Raw genomic sequence first — 21019 nt, 5'->3', positions numbered from 1 at the left:
CATGTGACAAAAAACTGAATTTAACTTAATGCAGAATCACATTTTAAACAGTTTATTAACATCTTGGTAAACGTAAACAAATCAGATTTAATTTTTGTGTGTGAAAATTGTCTATGCTATGAGGTGTGACAGAAAAGTTCCAGGACTGGTGTCACAATAGATATTGTTAAAAATCAAAACAACATTTTGTCCCTATTGAAGTAATTTGCATGGAGTAAAAGGTGTTTTTTCGCAAAGTCCCACAGAGCCAGGTCGGGTCAGTTGACAACGTGCTCCAGCACGGTGGGGGGGTCAGATGCTCAGGGGATTGTGAGCAGGTGCGTTGTCATGGTGAAGCACCCACCAGTTGTCAGAATTTTTCGCTCTCATTCACTGAACCCAGCAACCGCCGCTGGATCTTCTCTGCTGGATTGTCTGGCTCAGTTTGAAGGGGTTAACTACATTGAATTTGAAATGTATCCTTTGTGACTCATCTCATATTTCCATACGGCAGTAGGTCTACAAGACTGGAGAATGTGTTTTGATGACACAGTGCGAACGCCAGACTCTTCACAAGCCATCGTCTCTTTCAGTATTCTTTCAACATCCCCCACAAACATGAAGCGTGGGCTCAGACAACAACAGCAGCAAAAATGTCCGGCTGCAGCTCTTCGTGTATTTTCAAAAAAAGGAAAAAGTCAGAATTTTTTCATCTAACAATCACTCCTGTGCTGCTCTCATCTGGGCACGATACTTGCCCGTCATCTCTTTAGGCAGCGGTGTGGTGCCAGGGCAAGGCACCTGGCCATCCACCTCACAGATACACTCCCTCAGACAGTACTTTTTGGGGCCAAAGTTGGCAGGGTTTGACGACTGCATCTTGGCTTGTGCTTCTCCCTCCAACACAATCCTGGGGGTGAAAAGGAGAGAGCACACACACATGATAAACTTGCTTACAGAGTGAATTGTTCATCTAAGTAGAATTGAAGCCCCTGGTCAAATTAAGCAAGAATTAAAAAGGGTGGCACTGTGAACAATTGGTTACCACATCTGCCTCATGATTCTGAGTTTGCAGGTTTCACGCTAAGCTCTGGTTTTCCTGTGTAAGGTTTGCATGTTCCCCTATAATTGAGTGAGTTTTCCCTCCCACATTTCAAAAACATTTTAGCTTCATTGAAGACTAAACTGAATGGTGGTTTTTCTATGTGTGCCCTGGAATTGCACTAGTGACCAGTCCAGGGGGTACCTCACCTCTTGGAAAGATGAGGGATAAAAAGCAGACACACTAGATAGAAACTCTGGATGCCGGTGCACTAAATGGTACGATGACAAAATGGCCACACTATATAACTACGATCCCTACACAAATCAAACAACTCTCATAACCTAATGGACCTGTCCGACCTGTCAATCACTTGTGCAATAATAGCCAATCAGATAGCCGCATTGTCTTAACCGCTGGCTTGACCTGCCCCTCTTGTCGTCATATCCCACAAGCAACGTTGGTTAATCGCTCGCATGCGCTTGGACAAAGTTAATGTTACGAACAAAAAGGTCCTCAGATGGGGAACGTGCAATTCTGATGAAAGACTTCCTGCTAGGTTAAAAGGGGCCCAGTTGATTCATTTTCCAAAGCCTAAAACCCAGTTAGCGAAGTGTCTACGATGGATTAAGGCTTGTGAAAGACTGTATGTACAACTAAATGTGAACAATATCAACAAACACAAGGCTGTATGTTCGAAGGTAAGTCAGGGAGAAGTAACTTCTCTGAGTTTGATTGAATCATGATCAGTGGTTTGTACATTGCAGGAGAACAACTTTCACTTTGTTAGCGTATCAGTGACCTGCTGAATGAAGTGTGTCATGTTTTATGCCAAAGAGTCCGGTTAGTGAGACATAAATGCACCATGGCATGCGAGAGAAATGTCTATTTGCCTATTTGTATCACATCAGACTTTTAAGACAGAGCACTGGGTTCCCACCCAGCACCCACTCACTTATAAAGACTACAATGATATCACTTGTGATCTTTCCAAGTAAAAAGTACTCACCCTGCTTTACATGTGCAGTACGATTCCACTATTTTATCCTGTTGGATTTCAATGTGAAGTTTGTGAGGCGTCAAACTTTTTTTGCATCGATCGCCAACTTTTCGCTGTAACTCTGACATTGCGTCCTGCTCCGTCCAAAATTTTAATTCCATGTAAGTATCCTTGCGTGAAATAGTTGAGACCTCTCTGTGGAACGCTCTTGGACAAGTCTGACGCATTGGGCAAAAAAACATACCCCAATATTATCTGGAATACGCGATAGAGAATCCATTTCAAACTTATGTTCAGTCGCCATTTTGGAAGATCGTGGGCCATGGCAACTGTATCTAAGGGGGGCAGAGTTGAAGATTGCCATCCAGAAAGGTCCATCATGTCAGGACAAACAGAACTAAAACTGGGTGTATTTCACTTTATTCACCAGAATGGTTGCACTGTTGGCTGACTGGAGATAAGACAGGATTGGCTTGACCTAACAATAGCCTTAAATGTAGATAGTGGTTAGTACGGTGAGTGGAGTCCGCAGAATCCTTACATTTCTGAGTTGCATGTACATTTAATATAGTACAATTTGCAACAATCTACCAATATCTAATTTAACATATATTTGATAAGTACTGAACTAAAATATAACATTGAAAATCGAAATATGTGCAGTATGTAATATGTGTTTTCTAATGTGGCTAAAGCATTAAAGCTCAGTTTCGCCCAAGTGTTTACAACAAACATGGATAAACAGACTGGCTGCCTGGACAGAATTACATCACCTCTGCCACAATCTCCAGTTTTTGACAACTGGTTTGTGTTCTTGCCCTGACAACTTAACGGTGAAATGAGACTTGCCCGTCCCACCTGCATTGCTGCAACCAATAGTAACAGTAATTCACCATTTTTTGACATCGGCTATCAAATTGATCATTCAATAAGCACGACAGCAAAAAGAAACTATCCTTCTCCAAAGTGGCAGCTGTGGGCAGGCGTGCCTGGAGGTGTGTGATGACATCACGGGGAAAAGATCAATGCAGCATTTGCTACTGAGCACTACTTACTGGGATTTTCCCAAAATGGTCTTTATGTGTTGCGAAATTTCTTTGTGGTCCTTGCCTTCCACGTCCACCAGCACCTGTTCACCGTCATCTAGGGGAACAACAATAATCAGCTCAGGTCAGATAAAATTCAGCAGTGATTCCCAACCACTGTGCCGTTAAACAGCATTTCACTCAATCCCAAAATTATTGACTTTGTCACAACAACTTTTTGCAATGTACTGCGAAAGGCTGAATAATAACATCCTCTTCACTAGATGCCCCCCCCCCCGATAAATAATTACTGGGAGATTTTTTTTTCCTAACAAATGGTTGTCTTGGCTTGATAAAGGTTGAAAACTAACTTTCAGATATGAGACAAGACTACTAACCCAAGTAAAAGCTCAAGAAGGGGGACGGTGTCATGTTTTTGAACATCATTATTTGGACCCACGGGTTTTTGTACTGAATCTGAGGAATATTGAAGAACACAAATTTCCTGCAAAGACAAAAAAACAAAAACAAAAAACAGGGTCAATATGAAGATGATTTGCGCTGTGTTTCCATTCACTAGGTTGCGTTCATTTACAGCACTGACCTTGCTCCGTCGCTGAGCTCCCCGTATGTGTTGTAATTGACTGTCATAATCTTCACTCGGTTTTTAAAGATTATGTCGCCTTTCTGCAGATACTGCAACGTCCTCCTGATCGGAAATCTTCCTTTCATAGGCATTTCTAGACCTTAATTAACAACAAATTACTCTCTGAAGCTTCGTTCGGTCGCACGAGTATAGCCGGCGCGTTTGGATGACGTGTATAGAAATAAATAGGTAGACACTAACAGATTAGCTGCGTGCCTACACGTCAAGCACAGGGGGGATCAATGTCTGTCAATGTTTTTTCTGACAGAATAAGTAATGAATCGATCTTGTCTTTGTTAAATTTGTATTAAAGGAAAGGAAAAAAATCTTGCAGAGGAAAAGGTACACTTCTTCATCGCGAGTTGTTACCCTTTACCGAAGCGCAAGCAAACAATCACATTCGTTATACAGAAGTGAAAGTGTCAGGATAAAAAGAAATGCAACCCCCCCCCCCAACCCCCATTCTCGTATAATCACTTAATGAGAAAATGGCTTAGCAAAACAACAAAATACGTAATATTGGGGTTATTTTTTCAATATTTTGAGTTTTAAGTGGGCATTGGTGTGGATGTCGTCAGAAATTTTGGTAATAAGTGATAGTTTTCAGACATCAAGCGAGGTTAAACTGTTTTACGCCTACGTTAAGCGTTTTTATTTTTCTTACAAGGAGCCGAACTCTACTGAGAGAAACAACAAAGTTATCGAGACCTAATCTTGAAATTGTGCTCCCCTTTCAATGCGGTTAACGTTATATAATCTAATTGTACTCGTGATCCCTGGCACGATTCTATTTTGTTTCTGGTGGGATTTTTCATGTTGGTGTCCTTTTTATTTGCTGTTGATGTAATGACCTATTTTGTTGAACGTATGGACTATGTTTGACATATTCAATAGAGATATGGGGGGGGGGTAACTGTCAAATAGTGGGAACAATTGTATCACGTTGTGTTTTTTTTAACGGACCAAAACTAAAAGCCTAATTGTGTTTTTCACGGTCATTATTTTTACTGTAGAACCAAACTTAATTTCAAACTATTAACTTGCGGAATCGCGGTCACTGCTGCATTGTCCCACACTCAATCTTATATTCAGTATATATTGAAAGTGACATTATTTTCTGCTCCTTTCTCGTTTGATGATCAGGAATGGCACGTGTAGTGTGACCTCCTGTCTGTACAAACGATAAACGATCTTTGGTCAATGTGAGCCATCGTGTACGTGGTGAAGCGGAGAACCTCGGCTCTAAGGATGGGGAAGAAACAGAAGAAATTCGGGGAGGACAGGTAGAGAAAACATCCACGGGTGTCACCGCTGGGTTTGCCCTCGCTGACACACGGCGGCACAGAGTCTCGGTGTGTTCAACCATTACGAAAACGTTTTGTACCGTAGACTTTCTCGGTTAGCTTAGTAGCTAATTAAAGCTAACCACGAGTCGGCGGGTGCGAGTAGTGTAGTTAGTACCAGGTAAGGTAGTTCTCGAAGTCGTCCAGCTGAACTAATGTTACCCGATATATTAGGACGCTTGCACTTACGCTTTGTGCTCTCATGCCGCTCAAAGCCAGTCTTCGAGCTCTGTTCGACTGACTGCTGAAAGTCAGCCAAGTTAGCCGGCTAGTGCTAGCATACAGCTACGCAGAACGAAGCCCAAAAGTCACCTGAAGATTACAGGAGCACCGCGACTTACGTGTTTATTCGTTCCATGACAAGTCAAAACATCGTATCATTTTTTTCTTTCTTCTGACCATGTAATAAGTCACTGTAATAAAAAACAATGTATGGAAATAAACTGGTTTTGTAAAGTATAATGAAGCCGAACGGCATGCAGTAGTAAATTTGTTAGTGTGAGCCTTTAAGGGGCGTGCCCTAGTGTGTGACGTCAGGCGAAGGTGTCGTATACACTGACTAGTATGGCAAATCTCTTTAACATTGAACAGCCAGACTGCAAATTTGTAACTCGTTTTTTTGCCATGTCTAACACATTTGAGTAATCAGTAACTGGATTCTTTCTTTCCAAACTTGGCATTTGGATATCTGCAACATTATTTCACATAAGACAAATCACATGACTTTTGCAATTCTTGCGTACGGGGTTTATTAAGGATGTTCAATACAGTAAATCTCAGGTGATGCAGCTGTAAAGCGTTGGCCTCACAGTTCTGAGGCCTCGGGTCCCCGCCAGTTTTGAGTTTGCATGTTCTCCCTGTGCCTGTTTGGGTTTTCTCCAGGCACTCCGGTTTCCTCCCACAGCCCAAAAACATACAACATTAATTGGAGACTAAATTGGCTGTAGGTGTGACTGAGTGCGGCTGTTGTCTGTCTCCATCCACTCTGCGATTGGCTGGCAACCAGTTCAGGGTGTACACCGCCTCCTGCCCGTTGATAGCTGGGATAGGCTCCAGCAGTCCCGCGACCCTTGTGAGGATAAGGGTCTAAGAAAATGGATGGATGGGTAATAAATAACACCCAAAAAAAGTTTTTGCCTGTTCTCAATTACTTCACTTCATGGATGTCGAACTTATTTTTTATGTTTGCCAGGCACATCATCGTTATGATTTTCCGCCAAGATTCATTATGATTGTTAAACCGTATACTGTAACTTTATGATTGCGTATTACAAATATCCAACAAATTGATAGTTTTGAAATCAGAAGGTAATAAAACCTTTCCATTATTATTCATTTTATTTTCAAAGAGCAACTGGTAAAAAAAAAAAAAATGTGGTTTTCAATGTATGTGTGAAAACAATTTGCAATTTTGATATTCCGGCAGGAACCATAGTATACTCTCCTGGGCCACGGTGAAGGATTTGGTGGGCTGGATCTGGTCCCCGTGCCTCGAGTTTGACAAATGTGCCTCACCTGGTTAAATGGATAAATTCACGTTAAATACGTAGAGGCAGCACAGCTTTCAATAACAGATGAGTGTGATAATTGAAATTTCTTGAGAGCCAGGGTGTGGTCTTCTTTGCTAACCTTAGCCAAGCGGCCTTGCCTTTCAACACATACAAACAGCTTGCTACTAAGTCAACACAAAGGAGTAAAAAAACAAAAGAAGTTACACATCTTTACTTAAAGATGTTCGTAAAATGTCAGTTTTTGTGTAGTTTTGTAGTTGTGAGCAAAGTATGAGTTGGGTCACCTGAAAAAACCCGAATAGCATTTGACAATCAGTCCATATTAAACACAGTGTGTGAGCACAAAACGGGTGGAACGGTGAAGGGACTGGTTAGATCGTTGGCCTCACAGTTCTTCGGACCGTGGTTCAAAACCCTGCCTCGGCTGTGTGGAGATGTGTGGCATGTCCCCCCCATGCCTGTGCGTTTTATTTTCCAGGCATACTGCTTTCCTCCCACAGCCCCAAAACATGCAACATTAATTGGACACTCTAAATTGCCCCTAGTTTGTTTCTATGCGCCCAGTGGTTGGCTCGCAACCAGTTCAGGGTGAACCCCGCCTCCTGCCCGAATATAGCTGGGATAAGCTCTGGCACTCCCCCGACCCTCGTGTAGCATGACCGGCTGAGATAATGCCATTCATACAGCAGAATAATAGCTACAGTACATTTATCTAAGCAGACTCAGATTTCAAACACCAGGTACGCTTTCGTTATGTCTGTAACGATTTAGTTTCAAAATTGAAAATCCTGTTCTTCATATACAAAAATCTGTGTTATCTTTAAAATGCCAGAATCGCAACACACCTTTTCACCTGTGTTCGTCAAATCAACATAGAGCCACATGAGCTCACAGTGCTTCCAAACTTAGTATAATATTTACTAACAACCAGTAACCAACCGCAACCAATCCTAGAAAAAAAACAAGTGGAAACTATCTTTTGGACACGTTGTTCAGTCTGGACGGTTAGTTTTATCCAATATTCGTTAAATCCTGCTCCGTTTCTTCAAGGTTGCACTGTGTGTGTGTGTTGAAAACACACACTAAAGCTTTTGACACTTGTATTTATTTTAGATGTACCTGTAAAAATTTATGGGGGCCGATGGGGAAACAAAGCTTTCCTCCAGCTAAGTTGGCGAGTCAGCAACGTGTGTGCATGTTTAAACAAAGGGATGAGAATGAGCAGGTTTATGTTGCTTGCTCTGAGTGTTTGCTTTACCAACTGATTTTGACTCCATCAGCACTAAAGAAGATGACATCGATGCTCTGGCAGCAGAGATAGAAGGAGCTGGCTCCTCAAAAGAGTCAAAAGGGAAGAAAAAGAAGAAGGGAGGCAAGAAGGATGACTATGAGTATGTGACATTCTGTTTTTCATTATCTCTAACATCACACGTCATCATCACTAACTTGTTTGTCCGCTGCTGCAGTGAGGATGACATCCTCAAGGAGCTGGAAGAGTTATCCCTGGAGACGCATGGGGGACAGGGGAAGGTAAAGCTTTCTTTAGCTGGTAATCACATTTGTCACTATGGTTGCAAAAGTCTGGTAATTCTCAAAGTTGGGAACTTTCTATGGGAACTAATGGGAATGCGCAGGAGTAAACCTGGAATGTTCAAAATGGAAGGTTCGCTCTTAAAGGGACACTGGGAATTGTAACATTTTCTGGCCAAAAATTGTGTATTATTATGACCTCAACTGATCATCTTATACATTCTTGTAAGCAAAGAATTTTAGGTTTATTTGTACATTTGAGCGCCAAGTCGGTCTGTCATCTTGAAACAGAAGTTGCCAGTTTTCACCTCGGCAATTAAGTAAACACTACCCAAATTAACATTTTTCCATTCAGTTTTGTTCAACAGTGTTGTTGTTCATCAGTTTTTTTTTGACTTATGACTGCTACCATTATTGCAATACAACAATTGCGATTAAAAAAAAAAAAGTGCTTGCGATTTGTTTGGATGCAATACCCAATTTCAACACTAGCCGGGAGTAGTTCCTACTCAGTGTCCCTTAAATAAAGACACTTAAATGTACAGTGGCAAGCTTGACGACTAGGCGTCGCATGGTTGAATATTTTGCGTTGTGTTACCAGCAGAAATTTTACTGAGAGGGCTTTTTTTCTAACAATGATGTCTAGTCTGCTCTCCATAAGCGTATCATGTGCAGGTGGGAATATCAATATTTCAACAAATATTTCTTCAAATAGGGAGCAAGTATTCTTGCTTCAAACTGTTTATTGGGACTCCCACTTAAAGTTTACTATTTAAATAAATCTAAAACAAGGAACTTACCCTTTTGTGCATGTCATGAAACCACACAAGCTTGTCTCAAGAAAGTCCATTAGCTTTTTTTTTTTTTTTTTTTTTTTTTCCATTATCCGAGCTGCGTATCCTCACAAGTGTCGCGGGAGTGCAGGAGCCTCGCCCAACCATTGGACTTCTTCGTACTCGAGTCGCTCCAAATACCAGAGAAAAATCCTTGTCTTTTTGACATATTTGCAAATAAAGATGATTCTGGTTCTAAAGCAGTCAATAGCAATGAATGTGCATATTTGAACACAAACTGTGGCGCAATACATACATTTTGAATTTTCACAGGCATGTATTGGTTCTGCTTTGAAAAAAAAATATTAGTAGGGCTTAATTTCTTTTTTTTCATCATCAAATTTCAATTTTATATGGTGTTTGTATGACACTGTCCTCATGTGGCAAAACAGATGCTAAACTTTGCTAAACGATTGGCATTTGTGATTAGCATTAGCGCTCTATCAATTAAAATTTTAGCTTAAAAAAAACTACCTACCATTCACCTCACTCACACATCACGATATATGGAGATTACACAGCTCATAGTGGCTTTAAAATTACTTACAGGTGCTCCTCTATTGATTTTTGGTAGTGTTTTTTTACCGACGCTTCGCCGCGTCTATCTACAACAATTTTTGCTTCCATGAAATTTTGTGGTTGACTGAGCAAAGTTGGCTGATTGGCCATCTTAACTCCCATGGAAACCCTCCAGAAATGTTTCATCCTTTGCAAACCTCCTTGTCAGTGGAACACACACGTTTCTTCACCTAGCTGCCTGCAACTTTGCCTCTATGTAGAAAGACGATGTTGCAGTGGACGCTGATGTGGACCCTCCTAAAGCGGAGAAGAAGAAAACCAGGAAGGGAAAGGTGCAGAGAGACAGCCCTGAGGAATTGGAGAACAATAAAGCTGAAGGTACAGAAGATGAGCTGAGGAACGGACAGCAGAAGGAGGTAGGGAAGAGAAGTGCTGCTTTTTTTTTTTAAAATAAAAAACAATCCTTACATGTCAGCTTTTCACCCAAAGGTGGCACCTGCTGCTCCGTCCGGGTCAGATGAGGATAGTGTCTCATATTCTCTCTTGAAGACCAAAGGAGGTAAGAAAGGTGCCAAGAGACATCCCGGCTCTGACGAAGATGAAGGCACAATTAGGATCGAGAAAGAGGGTGAGTCAGAGGATGAGGAAGATTTCAGATCTCGAAAAGACAAAAAGGTTAAGAACAAAGGTAAAACTGCAAAGAGTGAAGATGAGGACGAACATGAAGAAGACGGTGGCTTCAAGATAAAAACAGCGGCACAAAAGAAGGCAGAGAAAAAAGAGCGGGAGAAAAAGAAGAAAGAGGAGGAGAGGCTCAAACAGAGGAAGATGAAGGAGATCGGTGCAGATGTAAAAAAAGAACCAGAGAATAAGACTGCAGCGGCCACACCTCCACAGTTGATCCCAGTACCAGACGGAGACAGAGATGAGGAGGAAGGTGGAGAACCAGCAGGCGAGGAGGGTAAGATATCTTCCTCTATGCACAATCCTGTACTCTGTGAAAAAGAGGAAAGGATGATGTTTTTGTTTTAGCAGATGAGGGTGACAAGAAGAAGAAGGACAAGAAGAAGAAGAAAGGAGAAAAGGAGGAGAAGGAGAAAAAAAAGGGCCCAAGCAAGGCCACGGTGAAGGCCATGCAGGAAGCTCTGGCCAAGATGAAGGAGGTGAGTTAATAAAAGTTTGGGCAAGGGAGAGCACTCAGTATTATGGTCCTCAGATAGCACAGCCGTTCTTCATCTGTAGGAGGAGGAGCGTGCCAAGAAAGAAGAGGAGGAGCGTCTCAGGCGGCTGGAAGAGCTGGAGCGACAGAGGCTGGAGCAGGTAAGAAATCAGATAACAACCCTGCAATGTTAAGTTAGGTGCGTCAAACATCACAGAGGTTAAAAAACAGATTTTTAATGTTTTTAGTCTACTCCAAAAGGTATATACAATTCATTCATTCATCTTCTACTGATCATGTGAGGTTATGTCGCAGGGGCAGTAGTTTTAACAAGGACACCCAGAATTTCCTTTCCCGATCCACTTCTTCCAACTCTTCAGGGGGGATTACAGGGTGTTCCCAGGCCAGCCGAGAGACATAGTCTCTCCAGTGTGTCCTGGGTCTTCTTCCTTTGGGACGTGTCAGGACCAGCTCACCAGTGAGATGTTCGGGAGGCATCCGAATCAGATGCTACAGACACAGCATCTGTATCCTCTCAATGTGGAGGAGGAGTGTGTTGATTTTGAGCCCTTCCCGAATGAGCGAGCTTCTCACCCTATCTCTCAGGGAGACCCCAGACACCCTGCTTTGGAGACTCATTTTGGGTGCTTGTAACTGGGTCCATGTTCTTTCGGTCATGACCCACAGCACGTGACCATAGGTGAGGGTAGGTGCGACTGGTAAATTCAGAGCTTCACCTTTCAACATACAGTAGCTCCTTCTTTACTACAGCGGACCAATACAAAGTCTGCATCACTGCAGACACTGCACTAATCTGCCTGTCCATCTCCCTCGGCATTCTTTCCTCACTTGTGAATAAGACCCCAAGATAGTTAAACTCCTCCACTTGGGGCAAGATCTCATCTCCAACCTGGAGAGGACCATGGTCTCAGATGTAAAGGTGCTGATTCTCATCTCGGCTGCTTTATACTCTGCTTTGAAGCACTCCAGTGCGAGTGGATCACCACGGTTTGATGAAGCCAACAGAATCACATCATCTGGAAAAAAAATCAGAGATGCAAAATTGAGGTCACCAAACCCGGACCCCTTTCATACCTCCACTCTGCCTAGATAGTCTTTCTATAACTATATTAACAGAAACGGTGACAAAGGTCAGCCTTGATGTAATCCAACTCTCAACAGAAACAAATCAGACTCACTGCCGGCAATGCGGACAAACCTCTGACACTGGTTGTACAGGGACTGAACACCCCTTATCAGGGAGTTCGATACCCCATACACCCAAAGCACCCCCAACAGAATTTCCCAAGCAACAGGGTCCAACGCTTTTTCCAAGTTTACAAAACATGTAGACTGGTTGTGCGAACTCTCATGCACCCTCGAGGACCCTGCCAGGGATTTAGAGCTAGTCCACTGTTCCATGGCCAGGATGAAAACCACATTGCTTCTCCTGAATCTGAGATTGGACTTTCTGACAGACACTCCTTTCCGGCACCCCCGGATAGACCTCCTGCCACTCTTCTGTCCCCTTTCTTAAAAAGGGAGACCACCACCCCAGTCATAGAACGCGTCCCCTCCTGCCCAGGAGTTGATTCTATTCAGAGGATTAACTGAGTCATAATTAAATTGCGGGAAGGGGGGATTGCAATTCATTGATTAATCGTTGTTTTTACCTTGGACAATGTCTGTTAAAGCACTCTATCCTCCTGGTTCTCCACCTTATTTCTACACTGAGTTGGTGTGTGAGTCAGCAGTAATGGGGTGGAATGAGTACTGTGAAGTTTCGAAGCAATGATTTAACTTCTACTTTATCACATGTTTTGCATTATTCGATTGTTTCAGCCCTCAATTTGTTATTTTTTTTAAGGTAATAGCAAAATGCTTCATGGTCTTGCCATTGAACTCAGATTTGACCTCTTTGATACCCGGTAGGAGCGGCTTGAGCAGGAGCGCAAAGAGAAGAAGAAGCAGAAGGAGAAGGAACGCAAGGAGCGTCTGAAGAAGGAGGGGAAGTTGATGACAAAATCCCAGAGGGAGGCACGGGCTCGTGCTGAAGCCACGCTGAAATTGCTCCAGGCTCAAGGTGCCAGTCAGCTTGCGTCTCTCATAAATAATCACCAGCAAGTACTTGCACTGTCCTCAGCTGACCTGTGTCATTGTGCAGGGGTGGAGGTGCCATCCAAAGACTCTGTGCCAAAGAAGAAACCAGTTTATATGGACAGGAAGAAGAAGAAACAAATCCCTCAAAATCCAGAAGGTACCGGATAGCTATTCACCTAGTCATGTTTTTTTTTTCCTGTGGAACGCATCTTCAGCGATTCGCTGCAAAGTGTACTTTTTTGCTCTTTGTGTGCCACTGTAAGACGCCACAAGAGTGTGCCAAAGTAATGTCAACCAAGTCATGTTTAAGTGATAAATCTGGAATATGAAATGAGAAGTCTGTGTGTTGCGAAAGAGCTGAGCTTAGCCAGAGTTGGCATTGGAGGTAATAGAGAATCTTGATTGGATCTGGATCAGCATGCGAACTTCCAGTGCGGTTTTTTAATCAAATAATCTGAAATCTTTTCATTTTCAAGGGTAATATTGTAGAATCAGAATATGTAAGTGTTTTGTAATAGGTTTGTGGTGTATTTACAAGTCAACTCTTACTATAGGCAGTTCCAAACATTTTTGGTGGGCGATCAATTACTCAGTTACTCGCTACACATTCGCTAATAGTGGAGACTTACTAAACATGTCTTTATTTCTTGTAAGACTATTGCTAATAGTTAATTGCTAATTAGAAGTGGGTGTTCGGGCACTTTTTTTTTTTTTAAAGCAAATTATTAGGGATTGTCCAATCAATTTTTTCTCTTTTTTTTTTTTTTTAACAGTCCGAGTCTTTGATATAGGTATCTGCTAATACTGAGTCACTGTTTCAGGGTCACTACAGGACAGTTTTCATACACGTCTGTTCTCCTTACCAGAAACGTCCGAGGTGATCTCTCCAACATCAGAAAAGGCAGAACATGTCGCTCTGGAGACAGAGGCAGTGACACAGAAAGCAGAGACAGGTGAGAGGTAGGAGGTGTGTACACGTACGGAATAGATGCGTCAAGATTTAACTTGGGTGACTCCCGGCTTTTAAAAACATTTTAGAGGTGAAGGCAGAATTTGCTGTGGATGACTGGGAGGCGATCGCGAGTGATGAGGAGAAAGGTTAGTGGTGAAGCATGACTGGTTGGAAGTATTTGCTGTTCCTTGCAGCTGCTTACTGTTTGAGTGACTCTTTGCCAGAGTTAAAGAAAGTCCACATTGTGGTAAAAGAGGATCCTGTTGGCCCACATCAGCCCACTGCCAGTGAAGAAGAGGATGAAGATGACGAGGACGAGGAGGAGGAGGATGAGGATGAGGATGAAAGCGAGGAAGCACCAGAGGAAGAGATAGTGAAGGCGGTGGCGGTAGGTCAGGGGAAGAAGCAGCAGGGGAAGGAGAGTGAAGACGAGAGCACTGAGAGTGACGATGATGATGATGACAGGACCAAAGACGAGCGTCTGTACGATCGAGCTAAGAGGCGGATCGAGGTAAGTGTCCAAAGCACCCGAGAAGTGAGCACTCAGCTCTTTTCACTCATCTCTGTGTGTATTTGTGGATTTTGTAGAAACGGAGAGCAGAAAACCTCAAGAACGTCGACATAAACAGGCTGAGAGCGCCGGTCGTTTGTGTGCTCGGACACGTCGATACTGGCAAGACCAAAATCCTTGATAAGGTACACGGTCACCGTTGACTTAGTCCTCACTTCTTGCTGACTCCTTTTTGTAGACTTGACTGGTATTGACTGTTGAACGGCACTGACTTATCAACCAGAGGAGCATATGTTATCAAGCGGTTCACACTCTGTAGCTGTGGCGTTCCCAGTCTGCCTTTGAAGCTCCTTGTCTTCAATGACTGCCTGATTGCAACATTGCTTTATGTACCTTTCGGTAAATCATTGATTCCCAACTACTGTGCCACAGCAGCGTGCCGTAAGAAAGAATCAGGTCTGCGTCAGGAAATATCCATTTGAAGTTATATTATTTTTTTACTAACTACAAGTCATACATATTTGTTCATCTATCCCTGCCAGTGAAGTACATTGACCGACAGGACAATTAAAGTACTGCCACTAAGTTGCAGGAGTTAGTGCTAACTGTTGTGATTTATACAACAGTATAATAGCTTTGTGTTCACTAAACAGGGCCAGATTTCACAGTATGTATAATTGTGAGTAAATTTAGGCTAAATCAATAGTATTTGAGTTTATATACTTTTTTTTTTGTTTGTTTTTGTTTTTTTACATTAGTGTGTGTGCTGTGAATCGTTTCTAATGTAAACGACATGCATTGGCTCGATAAAATCTGGAAAACACATTTATCAGGAAAATACATTTTCTAAAGCAAATACTAACTTTTTACTAGTGATGGACCAACATTTCAGTGGTCGAAAATGATACCTAAATACTTCCCATTTCTCATCTAAACTGCCATTGATAGTCTATTTGTTCCAGAATAGGCTACTGTTGTTTACTGGTGCTGTGTTGCGATGCAGGCAGAGAATCGGACTGATGTATTTTTGGGACACATATATACTGTACAATATGACTAGCCATATTCAACTTGGGGGCATTCATATGGCACCCATGTCACGATGGGTATTTCTGCCGAGCACACAGGTTGAAGGTGAGGAGGCATGGCAACAGTTCTTAACTCTGACGAATACAAAACACAAGTCTCTGAGGTCTGGAACATGGTATTTTTGGTACCGTAATATTTTTTTGGGCAGGCTGTGGATAAAAATTAGACCCATATGTATCAGATATCTACATCAATTTTTTTTTTCTGTTTACAGTGTTACTTTGACTTATAAGTTATTTATTATTTGGGAGACATTTCAGTGGCGAAAGATGAGTTGAACTGTGGGTGTTTTCCGTTCCTTGTGTGGCCACAGCAGAAATGAAACTCTTGTACATAATTTAATCCTCAAAATGGCTACCCAAAAAAGTTAAAAGTGCAAATTGTTGTGCTGTTAAAGTCATAAGTCAAGGTAGTACTGTACTTGTTTTGAGTGCAGATTCCCTGTTTTGATATTAACTAATATCTGTCTCTCATTTACTCAGCTGCGACACACCCACGTTCAGGACGGTGAGGCAGGAGGAATCACACAGCAGATCGGCGCCACCAACGTCCCAAAAGAGACAATTGAAGAGCAGACGAAGATGGTGAAAAATGTATGAAAACTACACACACACACACACACACACACACACAAAAAGACAGTCCTGCAATGACTTCAGTATTTGTTCATTTGTAGTTTGACAAAGACGGGATGAAGATTCCTGGCATGTTGATCATTGACACACCAGGACACGAGTCGTTCAGGTAAGAGTTTGTATCGGATGCGATGATTTGAAACATTGGGCAGATAAGAAGAGTTTCGTCTTGTCAATGTTGACAAACGAGTCTTTGTGATACATGTGATCAGTAACTTGAGGAACCGAGGCAGCTCCCTATGTGACATTGCCATCCTGGTGGTGGACATCATGCACGGTTTGGAGCCTCAGACTATCGAGTCCATCAACTTGCTGAAGGAAAAAAAGTGTCCCTTCATCGTGGCGCTCAACAAGGTGACTTTTCTCAGCTGCCGTCTATGTGATCTTGTCAAGACCGAGGTAACGGCAATTCTTCTCTTCAGATTGACCGTTTGTACGACTGGAAGAGGAGTCCTGAGACGGATGTGTTGACGACATTGAAGAAGCAGAAGAAAAACACCAAGGACGAGTTTGATGAGAGGGCGAAGGCCATCATCGTGGAGTTTGCTCAGCAGGTGAACATTCTTGGGGTTTATAAGGGCTTGCTCTGAGAAAGTTCCCAAAGTGGAAGATTCCCGTAGTTTTGCAACCCTTATCTACAGTGTTTTGCCTCCAAAAACAGGCCAGTAGGCATCACGGTTTTGGCCTAATCTGCTGCTCTAACCTGCTGTTACATTGTTGATGTCCTCAGAGTCTCAACGCCGCTCTGTTCTACGAAAACAAGGACCCCAGGACATTTGTGTCGCTGGTTCCCACATCGGCTCACAGCGGTGACGGGATTGGAAATCTCATTGCCCTTCTTGTCGAGCTCACTCAGACCATGTTGGCGCGCCGCGTCGCGCATTGTGATGAGCTCCGGGCTCAGGTCATGGAGGTATACGTGTTGACCTAAAGCACTTCACACACTCTAAAGACAGACACATGTTGATTTTGTCTGTGTGTTAGGTCAAAGCTTTGCCCGGCATGGGCACCACCATAGACGTCATCCTGATCAACGGACGGCTACGCGAAGGCGAGACCATCATTGTTCCCGGAGTGGACGGACCAATCATCACGCAGATTAGAGGGCTGCTCCTGCCACCTCCTCTAAAGGAGCTCCGGGTCAAGGTACGCAGGTTGTCGAAAAACCGGCACATGTTACACGTTACCCTGAACTTGGATCACCACTTATAACGTCCGTTTTTTAATATATTTATTATTTTTAACGACAGAATCAGCATAAAACATAACCTTATATTACAAGGAGTACTTATTTCTGTGGATCGGGATTTGAATCCCAGCCCTGCCTGTGTGGCGTTTGCATGTTCTTCCCGTGCCTGCGTTGGTTTCCTCCAGGCACTCCGGTTTCCTCCCACATCCCAAAAACACGCACCATTAATTGGACACTCTAAATTTCCCCTACGTGTTATTGTAAGTGTCAATGGCATTTTGTTGCTGATCACTTTTGATGTCATAATTTTCTCCATGTCGTCGTGCACAATAGATCTGAATTTAAACGCTAGTTTATTTTTATATGGTAGTATTAATATAATTTTTCCATGTCTATTGACGTAGTACTGTAAATATCTGATGGCCAATACATTTTTTATTTTTTTTTAATATTGGCGCAATGGGAGAGACAAGGTGGCTGAAAGACGGCACGTAATACGTGGCTCAGACTACAAGACAAATTTGCTCTTTCACGATTGTACTGTCAGACTACTGCAATAAATTTTTGTATTCAGATTCACACGCATCTCATTGCTCCATCTTGTGATCAGTTATCGTTTTATTTAAACTTTCTGACCGGTCCCCAAAATCCTGGTCATGGTATGTATGTAATGTAGACGATTTTATTTTTACATTTTTTTTCATAGAACCAGTATGAGAAGCACAAAGAAGTCTGCACATCTCAGGGTGTGAAGATTCTGGGTAAAGACTTGGAAAAGACGTTGGCAGGGCTCCCCCTGCTAGTGGCTCACAAAGATGATGAAATACCTGTTCTAAGGGTAATAACACCCAACACACACACACACTCACAGAATCAACTTACGTGATATCTGCTGATGGCTTTGTCTTTAGGATGAACTTATCCATGAACTCAAACAAACTTTGAGCGCCATCAAGTTGGAGGAGAAAGGCGTTTACGTGCAGGCGTCTACCCTCGGATCACTTGAGGCTCTGCTCGAGTTTCTGCGCACATCTAAAGTACCCGTGAGTACTGGTCTAGTGTGACTATGTCAGCGGTCCCCAACCTTATAATACCAAATGTTTGTTTGTGGATGTAGTACGCCGGGATTAACATCGGTCCTGTCCACAAGAGGGATGTGATGAAGGCCTCAACCATGCTGGAGCACGACCCACAGTACTGCTTCTCGTCTAATTTCATATGGAATGAGCCAGCGCCCAGACTGAATTTGCTGCATTGTCACAGGTACGCTGTGATCCTGGCATTCGATGTGAAAGTGGAGCGGGAAGGACAGGAAATGGCTGACAGCTTCGGCGTCCGCATCTTCTCCGCTGAAATCATCTACCATCTTTTTGACGCTTTCACCAAGTACCGGGAAGACTACAAGAAATCCAAACAAGAAGAGTTCAAGTAGGAGCGCGCATTTTGCCGCTCACGCTCAGTGTGTGGCTGCCGATTGACAGCTGCTGTGTGTTTGCGTGACTTTAGACACGTGGCGGTGTTTCCGGTGAAGCTTCGTGTCCTTCCTCAGTTCATCTTCAACTCCAGAGATCCTATTGTAATGGGCGTGTCAGTGGAAGCTGGTGTCCTACGGCAAGGGACGCCAATCTGCGTTCCCAGTAAGGCGGTGAGTAAGGTCTCAAAGGGCTGGAAAATGGCTGTTAGCTTCCCGGGAATTTCAGATGCAGATTTTTGCAAATCTACAAATTGAAAACTTTCAATGGAGGTTTATGTGAAAAAGGGTCATGCAATGGAAATGTGTCATATTCAAGTAGGGATGTAGCCATTGAATGATTTTAGAATCGATTATTTCCTAAAGGTTTAATCAAGGTGTTGTGGTTGGTTAGCTGCCGGTTTTGGTTGTTTCAGTTTTAATCCAAAAGGCTTTATAAGTTTAAAATTTCAGGTGCGGAGCCACTCTATGTTCTGAAACTTTGAGCGGTAGCAATACTAGAAGACATTTCTTTTGTTATTGATTTATTTTGTGAAGGTGGAATGGTGGGGAAACTGGTTAGAGGATCAGGCTCACAGTTCTGAGGATCAGGGTTCAAATCTCGGCCCCGCCTGATTGGAGTTTGCATGTTCTCCCCGTGGCTGCATGGCTTTTCTACGGGCACTCTGGATTCCTCCTACATCCCAAAAATATGCAACATTAATTGGACACTTTAAATTGCCCCTAGGTGTGATTGTGATAGGGACTGTTGTCTGTATCTATGTGCCCTGAAATTGGCTGGCAACCAGTTCAGGGTGTACCCTCGCCTCCTGGCCATAGATACCTGGGATAGGCTCCAGGACTCCGGTGACACTTGTGAGGATACGAGGCTCAGAGAATGGATGGATGGATGGATATATTTGTTCAGTGCATTTCGGTAAAATGAAAAACATATCTATAAATTTCAATTAAAACAGTCTCATGCTTTTTTCCCCCCCAAATTATATCACATTGCAATGTTTTCTGATTGTTTTGGGGGGAAGAGGCTGCAACATAATGCCATTTCTGTTCATTTTAATAGAAATATTTGATTTTAGATGTGAGTGTTTTGAGTTACGAGGTTGGTCACAGAACAAATTAAACTCCCACGTTCCTGTTTCAGTTTGTGGACATCGGTGTGGTCACCAGCATCGAGATCAACCACAAGACAGTGGACAGCGCCAAGAAAGGTCAGGAGATCTGTATCAAGATTGAACCCATTCCAGGCGAGTCGCCCAAGATGTATGGCCGCCACTTTGAGGCTACCGACATTCTTGTCAGCAAGGTGAGTCCACCTCAGACCACTTTGGGTGTCATCATGGTGATAAAGTTATTCAGGACAAAATAGCAGTTGCTTGAAGGTCGTGAGGGTAAGCTTGGGCTAGTAAATGTTTTAAAATTTTAATTAGTCCATTTAAAATGTAATGGTGATTTTGGTTTCTCACCCTCATGAAAGCATTACATTGAAAGAGTGTGGGTTGCGTGTGCAAGATCCTGCATCGTAGACGCATCCTACCGAGTTACTTGTCGCAAGAGTGTATGTGACAAATGTTCCCTAAATGTGGTATAAGCTGTTTATAGATGTTCCAGGTGGACTTGACTGTAAAACTAAACACACAACAAATAGTTACACGGGTTGTATATTTAAATGCAAGACACACATCGTTTAAGACATCACCAGCTTGTGTCTAATATTCATCTTTTGATTTTAAACCCAAATGAATTTAGCAAAATTAAAGGAGTTGTTGGCCTGAGCATATTATCCAAAATTTTAGAATATCAAGCCAGACTAAGAGATTCCGCTCCACCAGGACTAAACAGAACACAGCAAAAATGTGAACCAAAAGTGTCATTCTGAGAGCTAAATGCCGAATTGACAATGTCGCAGATCACTCGGGCATCCATCGACGCCCTGAAGAACTGGTTCCGGGATGACATGCAGAAGTCGGACTGGCAGCTGATCATGGAGCTGAAGAAGACCTTTGAGATCATCTGAGCGGCTCGCACATCGGAGGAGGCCCCTCTCCTTGTCATGACACGGAGGAATGACAAGTTTTTACCCGTGAGAATGCACTCATCCGGCGTTCCCCGGCTGAAACATTTCACTCTCAGTATTCCAACGTGCCTGTTGTCTTTCTTGTTCTCTGCTCTGATTCGTGACCGCTGTCGATTCTCTGCCTCCAAACGGACGGACACTGACGGTCTTAACTAGCCCCTGCTTTTTTGGGGGCTGCCAAAGTGCGTTATGGGACTGTACAGTCCGCAAGGAAACAGCAGTGGCGACAGTCGCCGGTAACAAAGACAACTAAATCTGTGGATACCTTTTGCTGTGCGCTTTCTTGGCCATGTTGGCGGTTGGGGGCAGGTGGACAGAGGACAACCCTCAGAAATGTTTTGCTGAAGTGCTGATGTAATAAATTCCCATAAAACTTGAACAGTGACTTTGTGTGTGGAAATGCGCCTGTTC

At 43.0% G+C, this 21019-nt stretch overlaps 2 protein-coding genes across 4 annotated transcripts; one reads left to right on the top strand and one right to left on the bottom strand.

Moving 5' to 3' along the window:
- Positions 1–29: 29 nt before the first annotated feature.
- On the bottom strand, positions 30–5505 carry mrps25 (mitochondrial ribosomal protein S25). Of its 2 annotated transcripts, none has more exons than XM_061837832.1 (5): positions 5377–5505; positions 3651–3792; positions 3445–3551; positions 3077–3164; positions 30–889 (listed from the first exon to the last, which is right to left on the bottom strand). In XM_061837832.1, exons 2-5 carry the CDS (start codon positions 3782–3784, stop codon positions 700–702), a joined length of 519 nt encoding a protein of 172 aa, XP_061693816.1. In that variant the 5' UTR covers positions 3785–3792; positions 5377–5505; the 3' UTR covers positions 30–699. The 2 variants fall into 2 exon arrangements, with proteins under 2 accessions (XP_061693816.1, XP_061693805.1); XM_061837821.1 differs by lacking the exon at positions 5377–5505 and adding an exon at positions 5225–5365.
- On the top strand, positions 4836–20986 carry eif5b (eukaryotic translation initiation factor 5B). 2 transcript variants are annotated; one of them, XM_061837752.1, is made up of 26 exons: positions 4836–4975; positions 7827–7937; positions 8013–8076; positions 9689–9844; positions 9918–10389; positions 10464–10591; positions 10671–10748; positions 12520–12670; positions 12752–12844; positions 13554–13640; positions 13726–13785; positions 13864–14150; positions 14228–14335; positions 15722–15832; positions 15916–15983; positions 16087–16228; positions 16297–16428; positions 16605–16787; positions 16859–17020; positions 17770–17901; positions 17975–18106; positions 18181–18257; positions 18327–18491; positions 18570–18708; positions 19676–19837; positions 20441–20986. In XM_061837752.1, the coding sequence occupies exons 1-26, from the start codon at positions 4941–4943 to the stop codon at positions 20546–20548; spliced, it is 3543 nt and encodes a 1180-aa protein (XP_061693736.1). In that variant the 5' UTR covers positions 4836–4940; the 3' UTR covers positions 20549–20986. The 2 variants fall into 2 exon arrangements, with proteins under 2 accessions (XP_061693736.1, XP_061693729.1); XM_061837745.1 differs by having other exon boundaries at positions 10461–10591.
- Positions 20987–21019: the final 33 nt, after the last annotated feature.

This window comes from Syngnathoides biaculeatus, chromosome 2 (genome assembly GCF_019802595.1).
Source record: "Syngnathoides biaculeatus isolate LvHL_M chromosome 2, ASM1980259v1, whole genome shotgun sequence".
NCBI lineage: Eukaryota > Metazoa > Chordata > Actinopteri > Syngnathiformes > Syngnathidae > Syngnathoides > Syngnathoides biaculeatus.
Note: the sequence above shows the minus strand (reverse complement) of the source record. Positions and strands in the feature narration are given on the sequence as shown.

What these genes read in the sequence shown, in the direction of transcription:
- mrps25 (XM_061837832.1), bottom strand. Translation starts at nt 3,784, where the DNA reads ATGCCTATGAAAGGAAGATTTCCGATCAGGAGGACGTTGCAGTATCTG. An exon ending in CTTCTTGAGCTTTTACTTGG is followed by an intron (nt 3,165 to 3,444) that starts GTTAGTAGTCTT and finishes TTGTTCCCCTAG; the next exon opens with ATGACGGTGAACAGGTGCTG. An exon ending in ACCATTTTGGGAAAATCCCA is followed by an intron (nt 890 to 3,076) that starts GTAAGTAGTGCT and finishes TTTCACCCCCAG; the next exon opens with GATTGTGTTGGAGGGAGAAG.
- eif5b (XM_061837745.1), top strand. Translation starts at nt 4,941, where the DNA reads ATGGGGAAGAAACAGAAGAAATTCGGGGAGGACAG. An exon ending in AGAACCAGCAGGCGAGGAGG is followed by an intron (nt 10,390 to 10,460) that starts GTAAGATATCTT and finishes TTTTTGTTTTAG; the next exon opens with CAGATGAGGGTGACAAGAAG. An exon ending in ATGCTGGAGCACGACCCACA is followed by an intron (nt 18,258 to 18,326) that starts GTACTGCTTCTC and finishes GCATTGTCACAG; the next exon opens with GTACGCTGTGATCCTGGCAT.